Source organism: Amphiprion ocellaris, chromosome 8 (genome assembly GCF_022539595.1).
Source record: "Amphiprion ocellaris isolate individual 3 ecotype Okinawa chromosome 8, ASM2253959v1, whole genome shotgun sequence".
NCBI classification, from domain to species: Eukaryota; Metazoa; Chordata; class Actinopteri; family Pomacentridae; genus Amphiprion; species Amphiprion ocellaris.
The window spans coordinates 24,695,578-24,717,435 of NC_072773.1; the positions used below are offsets into that span (position 1 = coordinate 24,695,578).

The 21,858-nt window shown below is 40.1% G+C and overlaps 2 protein-coding genes across 5 annotated transcripts in view; one reads left to right on the forward strand and one right to left on the reverse strand.

The window, feature by feature from the left end:
• Positions 1-13,015, reverse strand: part of LOC111588712 (fibulin-2-like) — a 30,869-nt gene extending 17,854 nt beyond the window's left edge. For 2 of the 3 annotated variants that reach the window (XM_055012834.1, XM_023299226.3), the window contains exons 1-2: positions 5,337-5,462; positions 1,809-3,258 (exon numbers count right to left, since the gene is read on the reverse strand). In XM_055012834.1, the coding sequence (XP_054868809.1) occupies positions 1,809-3,162 (1,354 nt within the window). In that variant the 5' untranslated portion in view covers positions 3,163-3,258; positions 5,337-5,462. Of the gene's footprint in view, positions 1-1,808; positions 3,259-5,336; positions 5,463-12,877 lie in introns of those variants that run through there. The other variant, XM_055012833.1, reaches the window with a different exon arrangement.
• Positions 13,016-13,388: 373 nt separating this feature from the next.
• Positions 13,389-21,858, forward strand: part of nup210 (nucleoporin 210) — a 32,527-nt gene continuing 24,057 nt past the window's right edge. For both annotated transcript variants that reach the window (XM_023299247.3, XM_023299248.3), the window contains exons 1-13: positions 13,389-13,537; positions 14,630-14,769; positions 16,785-16,916; positions 17,577-17,673; positions 17,936-18,086; positions 18,634-18,766; positions 19,014-19,172; positions 19,440-19,508; positions 19,607-19,713; positions 19,933-20,073; positions 20,210-20,347; positions 20,579-20,734; positions 21,287-21,485. In XM_023299247.3, the coding sequence (XP_023155015.2) occupies positions 13,389-13,537; positions 14,630-14,769; positions 16,785-16,916; positions 17,577-17,673; positions 17,936-18,086; positions 18,634-18,766; positions 19,014-19,172; positions 19,440-19,508; positions 19,607-19,713; positions 19,933-20,073; positions 20,210-20,347; positions 20,579-20,734; positions 21,287-21,485 (1,771 nt within the window). The remainder of the gene's footprint in view (positions 13,538-14,629; positions 14,770-16,784; positions 16,917-17,576; positions 17,674-17,935; positions 18,087-18,633; positions 18,767-19,013; positions 19,173-19,439; positions 19,509-19,606; positions 19,714-19,932; positions 20,074-20,209; positions 20,348-20,578; positions 20,735-21,286; positions 21,486-21,858) is intronic.

The window sequence follows — 21,858 nt, forward strand, 5'->3', positions numbered from 1 at the left end:
ATACGAGGCCAGCCCAGCATCAGAAAGCCTAAACAATTCCATCCCCCCTCTGAGCACACACTGGCTGGAACAAAAAGAAAGAAGGCAAATGAGCAGGACTGAACAAAAAAAAACAAAAAAAAACAAAAAAAAACATTTATCTTGGGCTGCGTTCTGCAGCAAAGGAAATCCATTTATGTTTAGCAAAAAATGTCAGTCTGCTTGTTATTCACGCTTTCTCTTTTCCTCTCCAAATAACTTTGGTAGCCTCAGCTAATGGCACTGATAACAAGCATCAGTCAAGCGTCTTATCAGCTTGCCGGTTCCTGTTTGTGCTTTAACATGTCACCGCTACAGCAGTTGTCTTTTATCCAGTCCAGTGAACCTTCCCTGGTGTCATTTCATCCTGCAAACTGAGTAGTCAGACCAGTTAGTTGGAGCTCTTTTTCTCTGACTTTCGCCTCAAGCTCACTTCAATGAAGCTAGTTATCCTCGTTCACTTGTGGACGAAGTGAAAAGCCTTTTGAGGACATATGTCACATCTGTAATATACAAAATAATGTCTATATTGGCTCAGAGACATTCACACAGATTCAACTTCAGTTTTCAGTCTATATTCTCCAACTTTATTTCTGTAAATGCTGCATAGGTACCCCTCTGCCTGAGACACCTCAGATGCATTCAGCTATACATACCTATAGGGGCCAGGTGTTGAAAGGTAAGAAAAGTTCTGACAGGTCTCAACAAAAATCACAGTGTTGTAAAGTAGGTTAACTACACAGCTCCGGATAGCAGTTTGCTGGACAAAACACCACTGATAAGAAAGAATTTTCATAATCCTGAACCCCTTTCTTGAGAAAATCAGCCATTGAAATGTTTATAAAGATAAAATTGCATTATTTAGTTTATTCACCTCATAGGTGAAATATAGTGAGACTATCTCCACCATAAGGCCATAAAGTACAACATTTTTAATAAGGATTCCTTGTCCATATGTTTATTTATTATTAGTGCTTATGCTTAAGATCCCATTTGAGATTACAGCATAAATACATCATATGGTATTTTATGAGATTAATATCATGGGGGACATCTTTTCTGATTTATTGTATATATATAACTGTACTTCACACTTTGCAATAAGATGTGGTTAATTTTCCTGTATGTCTCAGTACAGTGCAGCTTATCTTCTACACATCCTTGTAATCACTTCATCACCTGCTTTCTATCTCAGCCTGCAGTGGATTGGCTGGTAGTATATGCCCTGAAGAGGAGCTGATCTGTTAGAGAACATGCTGATAATCACATGGATTTGGGCAGGAGGAGTGCTCTCACTGGAGCGAAGTAGGGGGAGAAATCACAAATTTCAGCTGCACTTACAGGATTTATCAGAAACATTAGACGCATAATGATGTAAATATGGTGCTGGGCTTACCATTACTCGCTATTTATGAACCTCTGGAGATGTAAAGCGAGCATTCTCCCAACTTGAATGCATGAAAATGAATACATGTGAGATCTAATCATTTTTGCTTATGAGCAAGGTAGATAAATGCTATCTGGGGAAAACATACTTTCCACGAACAATTGTTTTTCCTGGATCCCTGCCAGCTTGAATGGAGTGATTATTTATTTCTCCTCAAAAGGCAGGATGTGAGAGAAGGAAACAGAAGATTCCCTCTGAAAAAGTATGTCAGCACATCATCTCACTATGATGTATCCTGATGTAGGCTTTAGATGCATTGAAATATTTTATGCCTCAGGTTTCTTTTAAATTGGAATGTTTTTGACTTCAGGATTACTTACTTGTTTCATGAAAGCTATCTTACCTTCTGTGTCTCCTTCCACATCCTGAGAATGGTAGTTGTAGAGGGTTTGAGGTTGTCTTTGAGGCTTGTCACTGTCCTCTCTCACCCTGACTGGAGCTCTGTTGGTTGGACTGAACTGGACTGTGGGGTAGGAACCTTGTTCACCAGACTGCCTGCGCTCCACAGACACTTTTTCTTGGCCTTTACGGTTGACAGAATGGGAGCTGCCGTGACTCCTGTTCCGGCTACGCTGACTGTGTTTGTGCTGGCCAAAGACTCCAGTGTTGGAGCGGGCAGTGTAAGCCGTGTCTCTTAAAGCCTCCTGGACCACTTTTTTTCTGTCGCTGTTATGTCTCATGGTAATTTCTCCCGTTTCCTCTTGTGGCCTGTGGCCCTCTGTGGTTACTCTCTGTGTGGTTGTACTTGCCAGTGGTGTTAATGTTTTGCTTTGAGCCCCTGCAGTGGTTGGACCCATGCTATGTGTAACCTCATCCTCGCTGCTCCTTTGTGGGTTTGGGCTTTTCTGCTTTTCTTTCAGCTCATGTCTCCTGTCATCCTGAGAGCTGAAGGTGGCGGAGCTTGACTCTGGGTAAACTGGTGGTACTGTAGTAGATTCCAGTGGTTGAGCCAGATCTTGACTAGTGGAAGACGTCGCCGGCTCTGCCAGTGTGTAGTCATAATTCTGTGTGCCAGAACTGGGTGGGTCCTGCTTATACAGCGGTAGAGTGTTTCCCAGTGCCAGCTTGGAAAACGGTTCTACAAAGCTTGTTTTTTGGCCGTTGTGATGGCTGCTAATGTCTCTCAAAGGGTTGTTGTTCTCAATGGTGGTTACCCGCATGGGCTTATTAACACTACGAGGGTCACAGCCGGGGATAGGTGAGCACATTAAGCTCCCACCTTCATTTGGACAGTGGCAAACCTGGCATTGGTCTAACTGAAAGGAGTGTCCCGCCTCATACTTCTTGTTGCCATGGGTACAGCCAATTCGCCCACATTCTTCACATCCATCTTGAGGCTGTAAAATCTCAATGCAGTTGGGGGGAATTTCAGGGCAGGGAATAATAAAATGACAGCTTATCTTCCCTCCTCCCTGGGGACAAGAGCATTCAGTGCTTCCGAAATCCACAAAGTAAGCCTCCCCCTCTGGGACTTTCCCTTTCTGGAAGCCTGCTTGGACACAGTCGTAGTACTGGTAGCCCTCACAGGTGCAGCCCCTTTGTGTGCAGGTGGGACAACAGGCACCTTTCTCTAAAACTGTTTCGATGCAGTTCTGCAGAGCAGGGCAGTCCACACCTGTGCAGTCTTTCTGGCCTCGACAGACGTCCACGCACAGAATCATCAAACATAAAAACGATGTTGCCCTTTGAATGTTCATTTTGAATGAAAAGCACCAAAAATAGTCAGTTCTTCAAAGTAAGCCTCTGCAAGCTAAATCTGCTTCCAGACGTGAAGGAATTTTGTGTCTTTTAGCCTGTGAAGGTAAACAGAGGTTGATGATATATTTACAGTACAGAAGTTCTTTGGTATTCAGAATGATAACAATCAGTGTTCAAGTATTTATGGTTTGTTTTCACAGTTATTATCAGAAACGCATTTGTCTACTTCAGTTTGACTACCTGCCAAATGTAGGCATTCTGAAGTAGGAATTACATTTTTTCCATGCCTACGCTTTTGGCACCACACTGGATGAAAGCTGTGGTTTAAGTTTGATTGCCCATGGAAATTTGGCCAATGGTGTGATTGACTGGGGGAAATATTTACAATAAAAGCCCAACAAAATTTCTCAGCATTGAAATAACAAAACTCCCTTCATACAACACTGTAGTCTACCATGTGAAAATACTGTGCTGAATGTTTTGTACATAGAACTGCTTATCGAACTTTATCTACTTGTGCAGTGTATTCTCTTGAAACTTTCTACTTCCCTGGAAAACGGTTGTTTCAGTCTATTGCTAATAACTGCCAATAATAACTGATGGAGCAGACACTGTTTAAGCAATCCATGCCCTTACTACTGCATAAGCTACCAGAAGTGAAATTTTGCAATGTATAAAGTAATATACACTAGCTATAAATGCATATGATGAGATCTTTGGAGCTTTCCGCTGCTTATTGCTCTATACAGAGACAACACAGAGTCAGTGTGTGTCAGGCATGATCCTGTGAGTGAGTGATGTGACTTTAAATCAGAGAACATATTGAAAACCAGGTGTTTTCTATTTCACTTTTCCTGGGTTTTTTTTTGCTGCTTGTATTTGTGCCAGTTGCAAAATACTTATGTGACATTTCCTACTATGAAGTCTGGTTCGAATTTACAGACGAACTCCAAATTGTTCTTCATGACAAATTTTTCTGAGGTATTTCCCACTGAAATGTTTCTAACCAATTTCAGTGCTTATTTTGTTATCGCACTTGTCTCAGACTCCATGTCCTTGGAACAGATTCCCACCAGAGGAGGAGCCACATGCACAAGGCAAATGAAGGTATATGCTTACAGATTCTTTCTTTTTCTACAGAAACAGCCTCCTTGTGGTCATAGATATACTGATATTCTGCTGCAACATACATATCTGCAAACATTTAGATGTGACTTTGAACCCTGGATGAATCTGCCTAACTGTGAGCAAAAAACATGCATCTATTCAAAAGCACGGAATTAGATGTCATCACAATAGATTTCAAGTCATCAGAATAAATTTAACATCTGTTCTTCTTTTCTAATTCAGGCAAAGCCGCAGAACAACACACAGCACGCTGCAACTCCGTTTAGAGATCAATGATGTCTTTGTGTGCTGAGGGTATGAAATCATTTTACCAGATCTTGCAGTCTTTAACCGGCACATGGCCCAGTGCAGTAGTGGTTTAACAGAACCAAAATCAAAACTGTCTGTCCACAGACTTAATAGTGAAGGGACAGGAAGAATTCAGCACAGAAAAAGGCGTTTGGGTGTGGAGGAAATCAGATGGGCTGAGCATGAAACTCATCTGGTTGTAACAACCTTTAAAGATCTTCATAGGATTCTATTTTTTCTTTTTCCTGTGAATGAAAACTAGTCTGTTCGGTTGTTTGTTCAGTTATCAGGTCAGGGAATGTCCTACAAAGCATTTCAAACAGCGATTGTGTGCTTTGCCATCCCAGTAGCCAAAAAGTGACCTTTATCCTTTTTGCGCACTGTAGCACGCACGCATGTGCACACGCACACGTGCAAACACTGTTTTCCCGCATCTGATGCGAACAAACACACTGAAATGTCAACACTTGAACATTTGACGACTGATATATCAGAGAATGTTGAACTAAAGCGCACATTTCCAAGTCATGGAGACTCAGGCACACATTAGGAATACATAAGCGAACCAGAAGACTTAAATCAACTCTCAAACTAAAAAAAGTATCCATGATCAAATAATATAAGACCGAGCACAACAGGCTACATCGTGCATAATCTGAGTATTTATACCCCGAAGGTTTAAGTGAATTCAAATGCTCAGTGTATCAAATCGTGCAGTGGCATGGAGAGTTTTTGTTTATAAAAGAGACGGTCCTACCTCGCGTCCCTGAACTTGCAGCGCCGCTGAGCCTCTGAGGGAAACTTGTGCGTAAAGTTTATGTCCTGACTCCGGTTAGTGAAGCTGGGAGCGCCTCCACACGCTTTTTTTAGAGGGGGGAGGGCGGGACAAACTTTCATAGAATTAGTTCCAACTTTTCCATTATGATTTCTGTTCCCTTTTCTGCATTGCGATTCATCCAAAATACGAGAAGTGACAAAGGGGGAGAGGTTGAAGTGGAAAATAGTTTGTCTGTGTGGTGTCACTACCTGCTAAACAGAAATACTGTCTAATGGTTTCCGTGGGAAAAAAATGCTGACATTACAGAAAATACCAGTGTCACTTGTGAAATGGTATGCAATGACATGAAAATCCCAGAACTGTCATTGATTGTTTGTGTTTCTAGAGAATTAACTGTGAAAGCTGCAGCTTCCAGTTAGATGCCAGATTACTGACTGATCCCAACATCTCCTCCTTGAGATCCCAACAAGCCTCACTGATAAATCAAACTCATACCAGCAGCATTAGACATCACATGCTGTCTATGAACCTCTTGGAGACACTAACAGTATTACAGCTGTAATGACTCAAATTTGATATAGTGCAGCTCTAAACATAGGCTACTGGTAATTTTTTATCTTCTCATTCTTTCTCAAGTTTTCCCCTGGTTTAATGTTACGGGTCACTGAGTGAGAGTAAAAATAGACAAAAGCTGCCTCGTTGGATGAATGGACTGATCAGGCCGGCACAAGGGGCAATGGGGCCAGTGATCACTTTGTTTCGGGGGTCTCCCTTGACTAATCAATGCCAGAGATGAGTCAGTCCTTTTATTAGTTTTCTCCGTTCACTATAATAAAATGCAGGCACAGCTGCAAAAGTCACAAGCTATGGAGACCCCCCAGGTTCCTTTAAGTGGTTGAATGAGGTCTTTATTACTCATCTAATGCATTGTTTAGCTAAAACACTCTGTTTTACATATTCCTGACTTGTGAACAGTGGATCAAAGATGGGAAACACTATATGGATTCAGGGTCATACATCACAACTGTTTAAGTCTGTAACTGTCCAATTATATTCTGAGCATATACACATCTAGTATAAAGACGCTTGCACAACTTTGCGGGGTTCAGACTGATGACAGCTGTATTGATTTTCATGGGTCAGTGTTAAATATTATCTCCTGACCTGCACCTGGTTGTCAACTTCTCTTACGCTCCTGCAGGAGAAACACATGAGGTCCACTGAACTCAGGTTCATCCCACAATTGACCCACTCGCATGGTCATTAATAAGCTGGACACATGAGGTAAGTGGCTGTGGAGCTGGATATTCCCAGGGAGGCTGTTGTCAGTCCTCTGTGCAGCATTTCACTAATACAAAACTGAGCAACGCCCATCAGATCCTGATCATTAGAATTCTAGGCAAAAAGTCACATTAAAGATATTAATGTTTTACTAGAGAATTTTCTTCCACAAATGTTGCACAAATGACAAAGATTACAAACCACACATTACCCCTGACCACCTGCAGTAATATATCTCCTGAAATACACAGGGCGGTTTGGGTGATTACCACATTAGAAATAAATTGTCCCCTCTACCATTTCAACAGCTACACATGCTGGTTTCAGTTCTAAATTGTACAGTTTCAACGGTTTCAGTAGAGAAATAAATCAACTCTGTAATAAAAAAGCAATGGTTGAACAGAAATGAATCCCTAAATGCTTCATGCCTTGTAGGTTTAGAACATTTGAGTCCCGCTGACTCCAGAGAGATGTCCTCATGTTGCAGGCAGCGACCAAATGGTCTGTTCCCCCCACAGTAGTTGACCCCTCCTGACTCCTCTGGGGCTACAAACCCTCAGTGCAGCAATGGCTCTCAGCCGGTGAGATAATGTCATCTGACACGCAGTGATTTGGGAGAGCTAATTGCACTCCACACTGTTGTAATTTCTCATTCATGCATGTTTGAATGGTGACTTATGCCACTAATAATTGCCCAAGCCCACTGACTGCACCCCTACCTCATAATAATCTACCTAATGGGCATTTTTCTTTTTCTTTACACTGGGAATATTGAGTTAAAGTTTAATACACTCTGTCTATTATTTGTTCCCAGTGCAGAGTGAAGCGTTTCTTGCTGGGTTCAATGTTCTTTTAGGTTTTCACTAAAACTGATGCCAGTGATAGTGACATCATTGTCTGCCTGAGCCTTCTAATGCATTAGGCGTTAATGTTATCTGTCCATTGTGTGATACATTGTCACGCTCTTCTGCCTTTGTTTAAACAGGTGGATTGGATAGTGTTTGTCGTAACCTTTGTCAGGTCACAGAGGTGCTGCGTGGGGTGGTCTAAGTTGATATATTGCAAATCTTTTCAAAGTAATTTCACAAGGACTTGAGCGTGACTGGAATCATCCTTACACATAATGTCATCACATCATTGTGTAATACATCAGCCAGAATCCCAGCAACAAGTACACACAAATACAACGTGTCAGATGACTCTTTTCAATCTATCAATAATATTGTTCACCGCTAACAAAATTCACATGTGGCTAATGACCAATAAATGTTGTAAACCTTCTAAATGAGAATGTTTTCTTGTGCACTTAAGTGTGTTTTTTATCATTGCACTGCTGCGGTCCATACAGTGGAGAGAGGAAGTCTTTAAAGTAAAGCAGCAAAGAAAGACACTGAGGCTCTGTGGGGGGGCTACGCCATGGGATATTAAGACCCAAATGTAATGTGGTGAAAGTAACTCTCCACCTGTGTCTTGTAAAGACTTTCCAGGCTGTAGTTAAATGGGATGTCTGCTGAGGGGTGAAGCCCCCCAGAGCAACAGTGTTTGCTTAAGCCACAGCTAAATGTTGAATTCTGCTTTCCTTTGGAATATTTAACTTGTTTAAATGCATTGTGACATCAGTGTCGTGAAATGGCAGGTATAATCATCTGATGTCAAAAACTACTCTAAAGAAGGGTCTAATTAATATAAATGTACTTGTAGTGAATTGATTAAAGAGTGAAATGAAAAGTCATTAAACAATAAATGTGGTTTAAGTGGTGTCACTTTAGTCAGATTACACTCCCATTGTCCATGATCATGAATGTATATAGCTGCAAAAACAAACCCACTCAGCTCTGTCCACCTAATGACTCTGCCATGGAAATGCCGAGGGAATTTCAAGCATGTAGCAGATTGTGTAAATGGATTTAGCACTTATAATGCAGCTCTGCAGATTTACCTTGTTCTCCCTGTTTTACTCTGTGTACACCATGTTAATCCATATGTGAAAAGATACATTACTTCTCAAGGGAAGGGTTAATATTGAAGGATATTAATCATTTTCTTTCATTAAAATTCATAAAAACATCAACCAACATTATATTGCAGAGAAAATTGGGGAGTCAAGACCCTCTGGATAGCTGCACTCTTATCACACTTACACCGTGGTAATTATTTCAGCTAGTTCCACCTCCCTGACCTTCTTTACATTTCTTGGAACACACAAGCTAGCTCCCCGAGGCAGGGGCTGATTTCACTGGAAAGTAACACCTTTTATTATGCCTACCTACAGCAGTTTTTACTGTGCCTCACACCTAGGCAACCTTTAAGCCCGCATACTTCCCAAACCATTTGAAGCGCTGACCCTTCCAAAGCCTACTGCATTTCTGGTGAAAGCAGAGCCACCAGTTGAGAACATTGCCACTGTGTAAGCACTTAAGTAAGTGCTATGGCCTTCTGCACCCACTTGTTTGGACCAAGCCAAGCACGGTGGCCAAGAAAAGTTCCAGATTTCACAGCAGGAAGGATGTGACTGCTGATGCATGCCAGATGAGGAGACACTAGACGGGATTGCAAAGCAGCTGCAGCCATTTGTGATGTCGAACAAATATTTCATGTGTAATATATGGGGGCTGCACCATGCTTTTGGACTAACAGTCGAGGTGAAAGCTTTGGTGGTTTGGGGTGTTGATGCATAATACTGCGTCACTGCTTCATTATCAATGTGTGTGGTCATCATACACAACACATTGGAATCTGAAAGGTCAAAATGTAATGTAGTTAATAATTTTTGCACCCTAAAAACATAGGCACCATTCAAAGGAAATATTGAGAACTTGTGCTTTTTCTTAGTTATAGTTAATGTTGGCAGGGCACTAACTCCGCCAGGTTTATTTAAGGCTCAGAAACAATCCAGCTACATTACAAGCCCCTTTGAAAGATTTCAAACCTGCTCTTTGTGTTTTCTAGAATTGAGCTTCCATGTAAAAGAGCTCCAGTCACAGAGCGTGACGTTCAGGTATTGTTTTCCATGTTCACAGACATTACATCATTCACTCCTAACATCAATTGTATGTGTGCTGCCCATGGATAGGGTACAAAGATGAAACTAAATGTAGGGCTGGAGCTCACACAGTACAGACTTGTCAAAATAAATGAAAGCCGCATTTTCTTCTCGGGTTTCATTCTCGGCTAGAGTCATTGCGCTGCAGAAAAAATATGCCATTTTATTTCAGCAGCTTTGGCAGCTTGAAAAAGTCAAACCAAGTAGAAACACCCATCACTTTAAACCACATTAGGCCTGTAGTGTGAATGTACAGTATATTTATCACCTAAGTAGATTGCTGCAGTTGCAACTATGTGGTTGTTATTAAAGCCAGCCTGCTGGAACACAGCACCAGTCATTGATGGGCTTTTATTGCCAATGCGCTCTGACTCAAACAATATGTCACCTTTGGCACAAAGCAGCATTATGTAAAACACTTCAAAACCGCAGTGTATCTTCTAATCAAGTTGTGCATCGCTTTGTCAAGAAGAGACACAATCCAGGAGGAGCATAGCTGAAATAACTTCAAAGCAGATGAGAGGATGGATCCGAAATGATGTGGCCAAATGAACTCAGTGTGTATAATTAACAGTCTGTTAACAATTCATGTGCTATCTCAGGACCCGTTTTGAGGCCAGAAAATGATCTCACACAGAAACAAACTAAGGGGAAATTACATTTTAGTTGCTTTGCTCTTGATTTAACTTTCTATCATGATGCCATTTAGCTCATTTGCATTCATATTGCCATGACCAATTGTTTTTGGTTTGTTTGTTTTGTTTTGTTTAATTGCTGCCCTGTCTAAAGGCAAGTGATGAAAAAATTAACTTGAAAACTGCTGCTGTCCATGCCTGGGTGAGATCATATACAGGTAGCTGTCAGTGACACCTAGGGGTGAAAAGTTGTGCACTGCATGTCGTTGACTGAGTGACAGCGACCCAGTCAAACTAAGGTTGAATCCAAAAGATGCAATAGAGGAATGACTGTCTGCCACATGTTTCTGATGTCTGTCTTGTCTGGCTATTCAGGATAACATCATGGTTAAAAAAAAAATAATCTTGTATAAAAACACTTTAAAAAACTTAGATATTTTCTTTTGTTACTTGTGCCAATCAGCTTCTAAGTGCCGTGCAAATCATAATCAGTCAACCGTTTTGACAGAGCAGAAATTTACTGTGTGGTAGAAAAGACTAATGTTTGCTTTCATTATTATGCATGGCTGGAGTCCATGGACAAGTAGATCAATTGGCTACAAGCATCAAGGTTTATTCCAACACTTGCAGGTTGCCATTAGAAGAACATACAAAGTCTTCAGTTTACCTGTGCAAACTCTAAGAATATCTGCAGATAGCTCAGCATTGAGTCATACCTTCTTGAATGGACAAAAACATTTTTGTTAAGTGCTGGTTTCGTTTTAACAAGGCGTTGGAAACATTCCTCAGAGATTTTGATCCATATTGACATGATAGCATCAGACAGTTGTTGCAGATTTGCCGGCTGCACATCAATGATGCAAATCTCCCGTTCCACCACACCCTAAAGGTGCTATATTGGATTGAGATCTAGTGACTGTTGATGGTCACTGGAGTACAGTGAACTCATTGTGATGTTCAAGAAACCAGTCTGAGATGATCTGAGCTTTGTGACATGTTGCATTACCCTGCTGGAAGTAACCATCAGAAGATGGGTACACTGTGGTCAAAAAGGGATGGACATAGTCAGCAACAATACTAGTTACTAATAGGCTGTGGGATTTAAACAATGCTCAGTTGGTACTAAGAGGCCCAAAGTGTGCCAAGAAAATATCCCTCACACCATGACACCACCACCACCAGCTTCAACCGTTGATACAAGGCAGGATGGATCCATGCTTTCATGTTGTTTATGCCTAATTCTGAACCTACCATCTGAATGTCGCAGCTAAAATCAAGGCACCAGGTGTGGTCTTCTGCTGCTGTAGCCCATCTTCTTCTAGGCTGGACGTGTTGTGCGTTCAGAGATGGTACTCTGTATTCCCTGGTTGTAACAAGTGCTTATTTGAGTTACAGGTGACTTTCTGTCAACTTGAACCAGTCTGCCCACTCTCCTCTGACCTCTCACATTGACAAGGCATTTTCATCCACACAACTGCCGTTCACTGGATATTTTCTCTTTTTTAGACTGTTCTCCGTAAACCCTAGAGATCGTTATGTGTGAAAATCCCAGTAGATCAGCACTTTCTGAAATACTCAACAACCATGCCACGTTCAAAGTCACTTAAATCTCCTTTCTTCCCCATTGTGATGCTTGATTTGAACTTCAGCAAGTTGTCTTGGCCATTTCTACATGCCTAAATGCATTGAGTTGCAGCCATGTGCTTGGCTGATTAGCTATTTGTGTTAACAAGCAATTGAACAAGGTTTACCTAATAAAGTGGCCAGCGAGTGTGTGTCTATGTGTGTGTGGGCACGGGGGCATCTTATCTTGGTTTATCTGACTTTCTTGTAAAAATAAGTAGAATTCTATAAAATACTACATGTTGCATTTAGATTTTTGTAAATAAGTGTTGCTGCCATTTATGGATCCTGTAGCTTTTCTATGGTTTTGATTATTTATTTTTTCATCGGGTGAGTCAGGTGGGAATCCGAAAATGTTTGCATGTACGAACATCAGCCTCAGTCACGGGGGGCTGGACTCTATCCCAGCTGACTTATGGTGAAGGCAGGGTTCACCTGGACAGGTCACTAGCCTATCACAGGAATACAGAGAGACAGACAAATAAGCACACACACATTCACACCTACGGCCTATTTAGAAACACCAGTTAACCTCAGCAAGTCTTTGGACTGGGGGAGGATGCCAGACCACCCAGGGAAAACATGCAAACTCCACACAGAAAGACCCCAGGCTGAAATTCGAACCCAGGACCTTCATGCACTAACACGCACACACACACACACACACACACACACACACACACACACACATACATACACATATATATATATAGAGAGAGAGACATGTATAGAATTCTTTCCAGCATTACATGCTGCATTTATATGATAGTAAATACATTTTGCTGCTATTTATGGATCCTATTGATTTCGATAGCTTTTATGATTTTATTTTTCCATTATGTGAGTCAGGTGGAATCTGAAGGGGTTTACATTTATGAACATCACTCTCAATATTGACAGCATTAATCAATGGTAGTTGATAAAAAAACAGACTGTACCTTTAAGAAGCTCCCCACCACCCTCGTGTACATGACGTCTGCTCACTCCCGGCATGCACGCTGGAAGTCCAATTATTGCTAATGGCGGGTATTGTACGAAACATACGTATTTGTAGCAACTGTTTGCTAGCCGCGTGCGCTAATTTAAAACTGTGAATTACAAACTGACCGTCGCGGTGTGTTTTGAAGCATCCTCCGGGTTTAAACAAAGCGAAGCAGCCGAATAAGAGCGCCGGCGGACTTTGTAACAGTTCTTATCATGTGGCGGCTTTCTGTTAACTCAGACTGAAACTGGGCATGAAGACGGCGTGTATGTGACGGGAGAAGTAGCCTCAGGGTCGGCGATGCTAGCTCACTGTAACGTCCGCCGCAGAGCCGCAGCGCCACAACTATCGCACAAATAGCTAACTTAATGTGACAAAGTAAGTTTAACGCGTACAGGAACTTAACCTTCATTCATTAAACGGTTGGGTTAGCTGCCAACAAGTCAGGGCAGTCTGGTGAATCGGAAATGAAGCCGCTAGTGTTGCTGCTGTTATTAATAACCGTTACTCAGGTTAACGGTACGTCCACGCTGAATATCCCCAAAGTGTTGCTGCCGCTCGCCAGAAGTACAAGAATTAACTTCACTTTGGAGACTACTGAAGGCTGCTACAGATGGTGAGTAGAGAAACTATAAAGCCTGACAGTCTCAATTATTAACTGAGGGAGAGACATGCTTTGTGAAGGAGCGTCATATTGCATAGGGCATGTGAGGCCACACGGATATGTGTCCGTGTCTGGGAGCCATAAAAACGATGAAAAGTAAATCCACAAATGTACTTTTTTTTTTTAGCTTTCTTAACTTCACTGATCAATCTTAAATGTAAAGTCACCCGCAAGTATGAAAGTGAAATCCATTTTATGCTGGCAGTAAAAGAACCCCAACCCCTGTAAAGTGAGATAAAAGGAGTTGTAAAGTAAGCTGAGATAAGCCTGCATTGATCCCACAGCAAGATGAACACAAGGGAATAGTAAATAAAATGTAGGGATTTCATTTGAAAAACTAAACAAAAACTGTGCAAAACTACTGTTGATAGTGTACAGAGTCTTCCATATGTTTGTATGTGTTCAGATAATAGACAGATTCCACTGAATGTGGAAAGTCACATTATTTCACTGGACTGTGAGTAAGTAAGAAAAATGTATTTATGTAGCACCTTTCAAATCAACATAATCCCTTAAAAACAACAAAGAGAGAGAGATAGGAAAAAATAAAGGAACAGTAGATCCAGGATAAAAAGATAAATAGTCATATTCAAAGTAATGAGGACATGCAGATTAAAAAACAGAATCATAGTAGGTGACGACAGATAAGTCTATACTTGCTTTTTCAAAGTTAGCAAAATGCTCATATTAGACAGGCACTTTCCTGAGTAGGAACTATAGATATTACACACTTTCTTGTTAACATTTTTACAAAGCTGAATTTGAGAGACGCACAAGAATTCCAGTGTACCTGTACTGTAATATACCTGTGGAAATGGCAATAAATAATCTTCTATTCTAAAAATGAATGTTGTGCACAGTCTTGTATATGTTAAAAAAAAAATCATAGAGACTTTTTTTTTTTTTAAATTACAAAATATACATAATTCGCAGGTTTGAATGCCTTGATCTTGTGGCAGATGAAGAACAGTATGGCAACTCCACAAATGTACCTGTCTCGTTTTTTTAAATGTTTTATTTATTTTTATGCTCCTTGTGTACCAGGACTTCTACCAGACCAGAGGTAGCGAGTATCCAAGCCGTGGACGAGGAAAGTGACAGAGGATGCTCCCGCAGAGCTGTCCTCAAGGCTCTCTCCACCCAGCCTTCCAGACTCACCAGCATCATTTTAGCTGAAGATGTTGGTAAATACAGCGATGACAAGTTAATCAGTTATTTATTTAAGAATTCTTACCCTATGTGAGTTTGCGAATTAATATGTGCATAGTTTATGCAGATAAACTTCCAAATTGCTTTGGAAGTGTAATTAGTTTTTACTGCAGGAAGGATAAAGACACTCACAAACACTGGTGAAGATTATCACCCCTGGTGTATTGGTAAATGTAACATCCGATTTAACGCGGATTGTTTTATGCAGATGTATAAAAGTGTCCACGGTCAAGCAGCCTGTATTGGAAAAACTGAAATGTTTTTATTACTTCGACTTGGATTTCCAATGACAGATTTCTGTAAAATGATACACTGGAAACAGTTTTTTAGTTGGAAGTTAGTTTCATGTCTTGTTTTTTGCATTTTTCTTTGACTGAGAATGACCTGTAATTGAGTTATTTTAGCTATTTTCAGCACAAAAAGTCCAGTGAGTGGTGACATCAGAAACAGTTTGTACAATTATCTTTGATTAGTTTATGATGCAGAATGCTCCCCAAATAGTTACTTGGAACACCCTCAAATACATATTTAACAAACTAGATATAGAAACTTGCTTAGTTATTCCAAAATTTCTTGATCGGTACAATGTGTTGGCGCTGGCTTGGCTTTCAACCCGTGTATTTTACCGGGTGAGGATCTATGATGTCATGTCAGCAACACAGTTTTGTTCTGTCCTCCCAACCACCCCACCAGGAGTGCTTCAGAATGTTGCTGACATGCTGATTTGGTAGTTTTTTCCTTGATTTTTGTGCTTTTGCCATGGGTAATTAAGCTACATAATTGAATGGGTTCATTTCTTGTCTGTTTTAATAGCGTTCATTGTTATTTCCTACTTTCTTGCACTATAGTCTACAAAGTTAGAATTGTTAAGTCAAGTTAAGAGTGACATGGATCAAAGATTTGTAACAGTGTTTTAGTAGTTAAAAAGACATCCATCCACATATTTTTTTCATATCTATTTTAAATACAGGGCTTTTTAGCTGGAGGAGAAGGCTAGCATTTCTTGTGTTTATGATGTTGATGAAATGATGTGATGCAATCGGCAATCTGCACAAGGTGTTTTATTTCAAGATAATCCAGCTGTTTCTACACCTGGTTTTGTGCACAAATAGATGTGCTTTGTTATGCTTGACATGACTTTCTTCAAAAATAGACGAGGTGTGTATTTTTAGGGAAGCAGAGTGGAAAGGTGCTTCTAAGATGCTTCGGTGCTGTCCACCTGGTGGATTCAGTCTAGATGGTATGCACTGCGTTGCAATTGCAATACATCCGCCCCCGGTGGAATCACGAAATAAGTCCCTGCATGAGTTCTTAAAAATAGCAATCATCCCACATAATTATTGTCTGATTGTTTTAATCACAAATTTATTTTTTCTGACTGTGTAGTTATGTAGCAGGTACTAGCATTTCCAGAGTGTCTTCCTGTTTCTGTAGTGTCAGGTTGTCACATTGATTTATAATATATAAGACTAAATTGTATAACAACTAGAATAGAATTTCAGAACAGGCACTATTGTACAACTTGCCATTATGTTGCACAACTCCTATTTCATTCTTCCCTCTTTGAAATTGTGAAATGTTGTATGGCATGGCTTGTGGCCCTTCCGTGTGCATCTAAAATGTTCCTCTTAAACCAAAAAAAGAAGAAGAAAAAGCTAAGCATTAATGTGTTCTAACTTACTCCATCTGCTTTAGTTGTATGGAAACCAGACCCAAAAGCCACAACATTTGACTAGACTAACTGTAGAGCGCTCTGCTTGGAGGGAAGGAAACTTTAAAGCTATAATACTTTGCAGTCATTTCCATACTCTCGTCACAAACTGTTTCAGTCAGGGGGTAGATTGTATGCTTTGTGCATCATCTGGCATCCCTGTTTCTTAAAACGGCAAGCAATTTGTTTCTGAACCTGTCATTGTTTGGTTAAGGTGTGGTATTTTTACTATGTTTGCTTTGATGATAATGCTTAACATGTCCGGTCTTGAATTTGCAGTTACAGGACAGGTACTGCGTTGTGATGCTATTGTCGACATCATCAGTGAAATCAAGATAGTGTCCACCACCCGAGAGCTACACCTTGAGGACTCACCACTGACACTCACAATTCATGCACTGGACTCTGAAGGTGACTTTTACTGGCTTATGACAGGATAGCACCACTCTAATTATAGGCTACTGAGTTATTGATAAGTAAATAGCCCCTTAAGAAGACAAGTAATTTACGAAAATTCATATAATTACTCAGTTCTCCTATTACAAGGAGTTTGCATTGTATTGTTTATTTTTTGCTCTGAAGATTTTCAGAATAAGGGCTGAACTGAGTCTAGGCAACATTTTCTTCCCCTGGCACTGTGAGGTAGCTGTGTTTGTTCTGTTCCACTGGTTCCATTTAGGGCAGGCACACTTAGTTTAATGAGCTGTAGCTATAGCCTTTTTCTTTATGATCATGGCTCCAGAGTCTGGTGTTTTGTTTTGTCTATGCTTTGGCTTAAAGGTACATCTTAGATTCCTCAAATGGAATAGATTGCAAAAAATCGGCAGGCATCCTTTAATGAAATTTCTATTGGTTTTGTTTTAACTACTTCAACTGCCTGGGGCTTTCAGACAAATGTGATCACCATCCATTATACACTCAAGCACAGTGACCTCACCCTTTAACACAAGTTGAAAGGTCTATGAAAATATCCTTTGTTTGTCACAAAGCCTCACAATACCCATGTTTAGACTCAGCTTTTAGATTTGTGGCCTAAAGAAATGGTAAAACATTTTTTTTTTTGCATTGCAGGAAACACCTTCAGCACCCTTGCAGGTCTAGTGTTTGACTGGACTTTAGTGAAAGATGTAGATATGAATGGATTCACTGACTCTTACAGTTCATTACGGTAAGCTCTCCTGTACTAATACACACTGAATCTCTACTGAATGAGGAGGTTTATGTACAAATCTGTTAGCAAATGCAATGTAGACAAAAGCAACAAACAACTAGTAAAACCAGCCTTAAAACCTTTCCTAGAATGATCCTGTTGTTTTGCCAATGCATTGTTTCTTTTTTACCTTTTGGCTCCTCTGAAAATAAATCTTGTGGTCAGATGAAAGAGGCCAGTCTCATATATATTTCTGATCTGTCTCTCTTCTCTCCTCAAGAGTACTTAAATTTTCTGAGTCCACATACACTCCCCCTGGATACATATCTGAAATGGAGCGTGTTGGGAAACAGGGTGATATGATTTTGGTGTCAGGACTGAAAACAGGCCATGCTAAGTTGAAGGCCAAAATACAAGAGCCACTGTATAAGGTAAGCTTTTAAGTCATACAAATGATATCTTTTTGGGCCGTCGATGCCAGCACAAAGTTGCACTTTATTGTTACAATCACAGGTATCCTTGAAGTTTGTCTGGTCATATTTCAATAGAGATAAGGAAATCTGAAGAGTAGAGTAAGTTCTAGTTAAATTGGGCCCTCTGTGCTCATCCCCTGAAATGCAGACATCTAAAAATAGCAAAGGATTACATAATAGCAGTGCCTTACATATGATATCACAGTAACAGTGGCAGTTATGTTTTACTTCTGTCTTGTCTAAGAATTTGTGGCTGGCATGACTTTTTATCAAGCTAACATTTTTATCTGAGTAAATATTCAAACAAAGTACAGTCCAACAAAGTTAAGTTATTTTTGTGATCATGTGTAAAATTCTCAAAAACTGACAAACAGCCTTGTGCAGATTGATTTTATTGGTTTTATTTTGTATCAGTATTTCTGAACACTGCAAACAGTTTGGTCTGGTTTGTTAAGGCGGGAAGCTGAAGCTATGTTGTTTGGTAACCATGGTATCCATACCACAGGATGTGGGTGCAGCAGAGGTGAAGCTGCTGATCTTGGAGAACATCCTGTTGAGCCCTGCGCATGATGTCTACTTGATGGCAGGAACTTCCATCCGATACAGAGTCCTGAAGATAAGGCAGGGCACAATGACAGGTCTGTCTCTGTTGAGTGATGAGCAAAGTTCATCAGTTTACTTTTACTGTCCCTGATTATATAGCTACCAACTTCACAGTTTGTAGCGTTCAAGCCCTAGTTTAGCTAACCTATGAAGTGAAAATGTGGTTGCATCATTGATGTCACAGATGAGTGGAGCAGTTCTGCTGTTTTTTCAGTTTCAAATCTCTGTGTAATAGTGTGATGCCAGCTCCTAAGTAACTGTTTGTTTGTTGTGTTTGTCCAGAGCTCTCTATGCCTTGTGATCAGTATGAACTGCACCTTCAGAACAGTGTGGTTGGCCCTAATGGAGACCCAGAGGTTGCTGTGGCCAGTCTGGATCAAAAGACCTCCAGAGTTACAGCAGCACAACTGGGGCACATCAATGTGGTGCTGGATCATAAGAGTATCCTTTTGATAGATTACACCTCCAGTTAATATAATGGTATAATGTAGTGTTCTTTACCATGACATCTTCTGCTAATGTATAGTCAATGATTGTTGTTTTTACTTTAAGACTTGTTTTTGTTTTTTGTTTTTTATCTGTGAGCAGAGTCTGATTAAAATGTACAAAATAGTAGTATGCATTTGGCAAAAATTGATCTATTTAGTTCAGAGCTGTCGTTGTGAGTGAGTGCGCCTGATTTACTTTTCCTTAGTTGCATTTACTCAGGCCTTCAAATGCAAGGAGTATCTCGCCTACCCAACAGCACCCTGTATGTTGTTGAACCAGGCTACCTAGGTTTGTTCTAGCTCCGATCATTAAAAACATAATAAAAAATATTTCATAGTGTAGTTCTTGAAAGATTTAGGAAACCTTTGTTTTTTTCTTTGTTTTAGGTTTTAAAATTCATCCAGGAGACAGTTGGGTTCTGGAAGCAGGCAGAGAATATGATATCCATATTGAAGTATTTGATAAAACTGGCAACAAAATTTACCTCTCTGATGTAAGTATGCTTCAACAAAATCACTTAGTTAATCTTTAAAAGAATTTACCTGTGTATCTTTGTGAATGTGGCAAATGTTGCTAGAGAATGTGACAGCAATTGTGAAAGTCATAAATAAAGTAATGGACACACCCCATTACTAGCATTGTGTTTTGCTAGCTGTGTATTAAAGCAAATTCAGACAGTAGTTTAAAAATCTGTGTTATTTTGATTTTGCAGAATGTTCGTATTGACACTCAGTTTCCTGTGGAGTATTTTGAAGTCCTGGAGTCTTCTCTGAATGGATCATACCATCATGTCAAAGCACTGAAAGACAGCCTAACTCTCATTGATGCCACCTTAAAAGCTGTTGTGGATGAAGTGAGTGTATTTGCAACTTTGACCCTTAACAGTCAGAATTTATTTGGAGAATCATTATTGCATTAACCTTGTGTAGCTTTTTTCCACTGCCGTAGAGAGCACCTGATCATTTCCATTGACCTCTGTTCTGTTTCAGAATGGAAGGATCCATGCACTTGCCAATCCAGTCCACAATGAACAGGATGTGGAAATCTATAATCCCATAGTTCTTAGTCCCAGTATTCTCACATTTCCATGGCAGCCTAAAGTCGGAGATTATCAGTACACAATAAAGGTAATTATTCCTTTTCAAACATGGTGCTTGGTGAGCATGTAATCAGTTACTGGGCAGAAAATGTGAGCATATGACACCTTGTGTGGTCAGTTTTAGCATTTTACAATCATGGACAATTGCAAAACTGTAATTGAAGTTGTCATTTTACCATGACGCCTCTATGTAAGATCAAAAATTAAAGGTGTCATTCTGTTGCACATGATGGCTCCTGTTCTCTGGTGCATGTGGCAGGCGACAGGAGGGAGTGGGAATTTCAGCTGGACTTCCTCCAATACAGCTGTCGCCACAGTGACCGTGAGAGGAGTGATGACTACAGTCACTGACATTGGTGTCAGTGTAATTTATGCTCATGATCTACGTAACCCTCTACACTTCGGCCATATGAAGGTAATTCGACATGGAAAACTGCCATATTGCAAAACAACTCACCTGTTGAATATTTATATGAAAGTTTTGGCACATGATTGTCCTGACGACTTTGCTTAATGATTTGATTGTAAGTTTTATAGTCATTGTGGGGTGTTACAGCAAAATATTTTACACTAAAAGGTATTTATCTACACTTTGTAACTAAAACAATAACTAAAAGTTAATGTTACAATTTTATTAATATTTCTGACCTGTACTGTAATTTTCAACAAGTGGCTTCTTTAGTCTTTAAAAATATTTGTATGCAGTGGAAGTATTTATGCTTGAGGTAGTGATTCAAGAGGATTCATTAACATTGCAGATAATTATTTTCACAGTGCATTGTTATCAATCATGCAAATGCAAAAATATGACAGTTGAATTATCTTTTTATCTAAATTAGTTGTGTGGCCACGAAACTCATCATATATCTCTGTTAAATTTTAGTCTTACAGCTTGAATCTCCCAATTTTACTATCATTCCCTTGTTCTAACACTCTTCAATACTTTCCTGATCTTATTTTCTTGTAGGTGTATGTTGTTGAGCCTGTTGCCATGGATTTTGCCCCTTGCCCAGTAGAGGCTAGGCTGGGCTTTGTTCTGGATCTGCCGCTCAGGATTTTCGGGATGCTGGAGGAGGTGGAAAAGGAGCAGGTCATGTTGAGTGACTGCTCCCACTTTGACCTGCTTGTTGAGGAGGAGAACCATGGTGTCTTCGAACTGCTGGACGGTGAGTCCTGGTGATTAGACTATGGTGTGTGGTGAAACAAATTTTCCAAATTGCTCAAAATCTTTGAAAAATGTCATATCTGTCAACATGCAGACTTTTCAGGTCAAGAGTACTCAGTAGTCATTTGTGTGTCTAACTACATTCATCTTTGTTCTTGATGATGAACACACAGACAGACTCACAGGTTAAAACATGCTGTTGTAGGTGGTTTAAGAAAAAAATCATTTGCACAATATTCTTATGAATAACAGCTGATCTACTGTTATTATAATTGGGTTACTTTGCTTGTGCACTTCAACTATATTTGCAATCATTAAAGGTCACACGCCTACTGATGCTCATTTATTGCACTTATTTATTGATCATTCTTTTT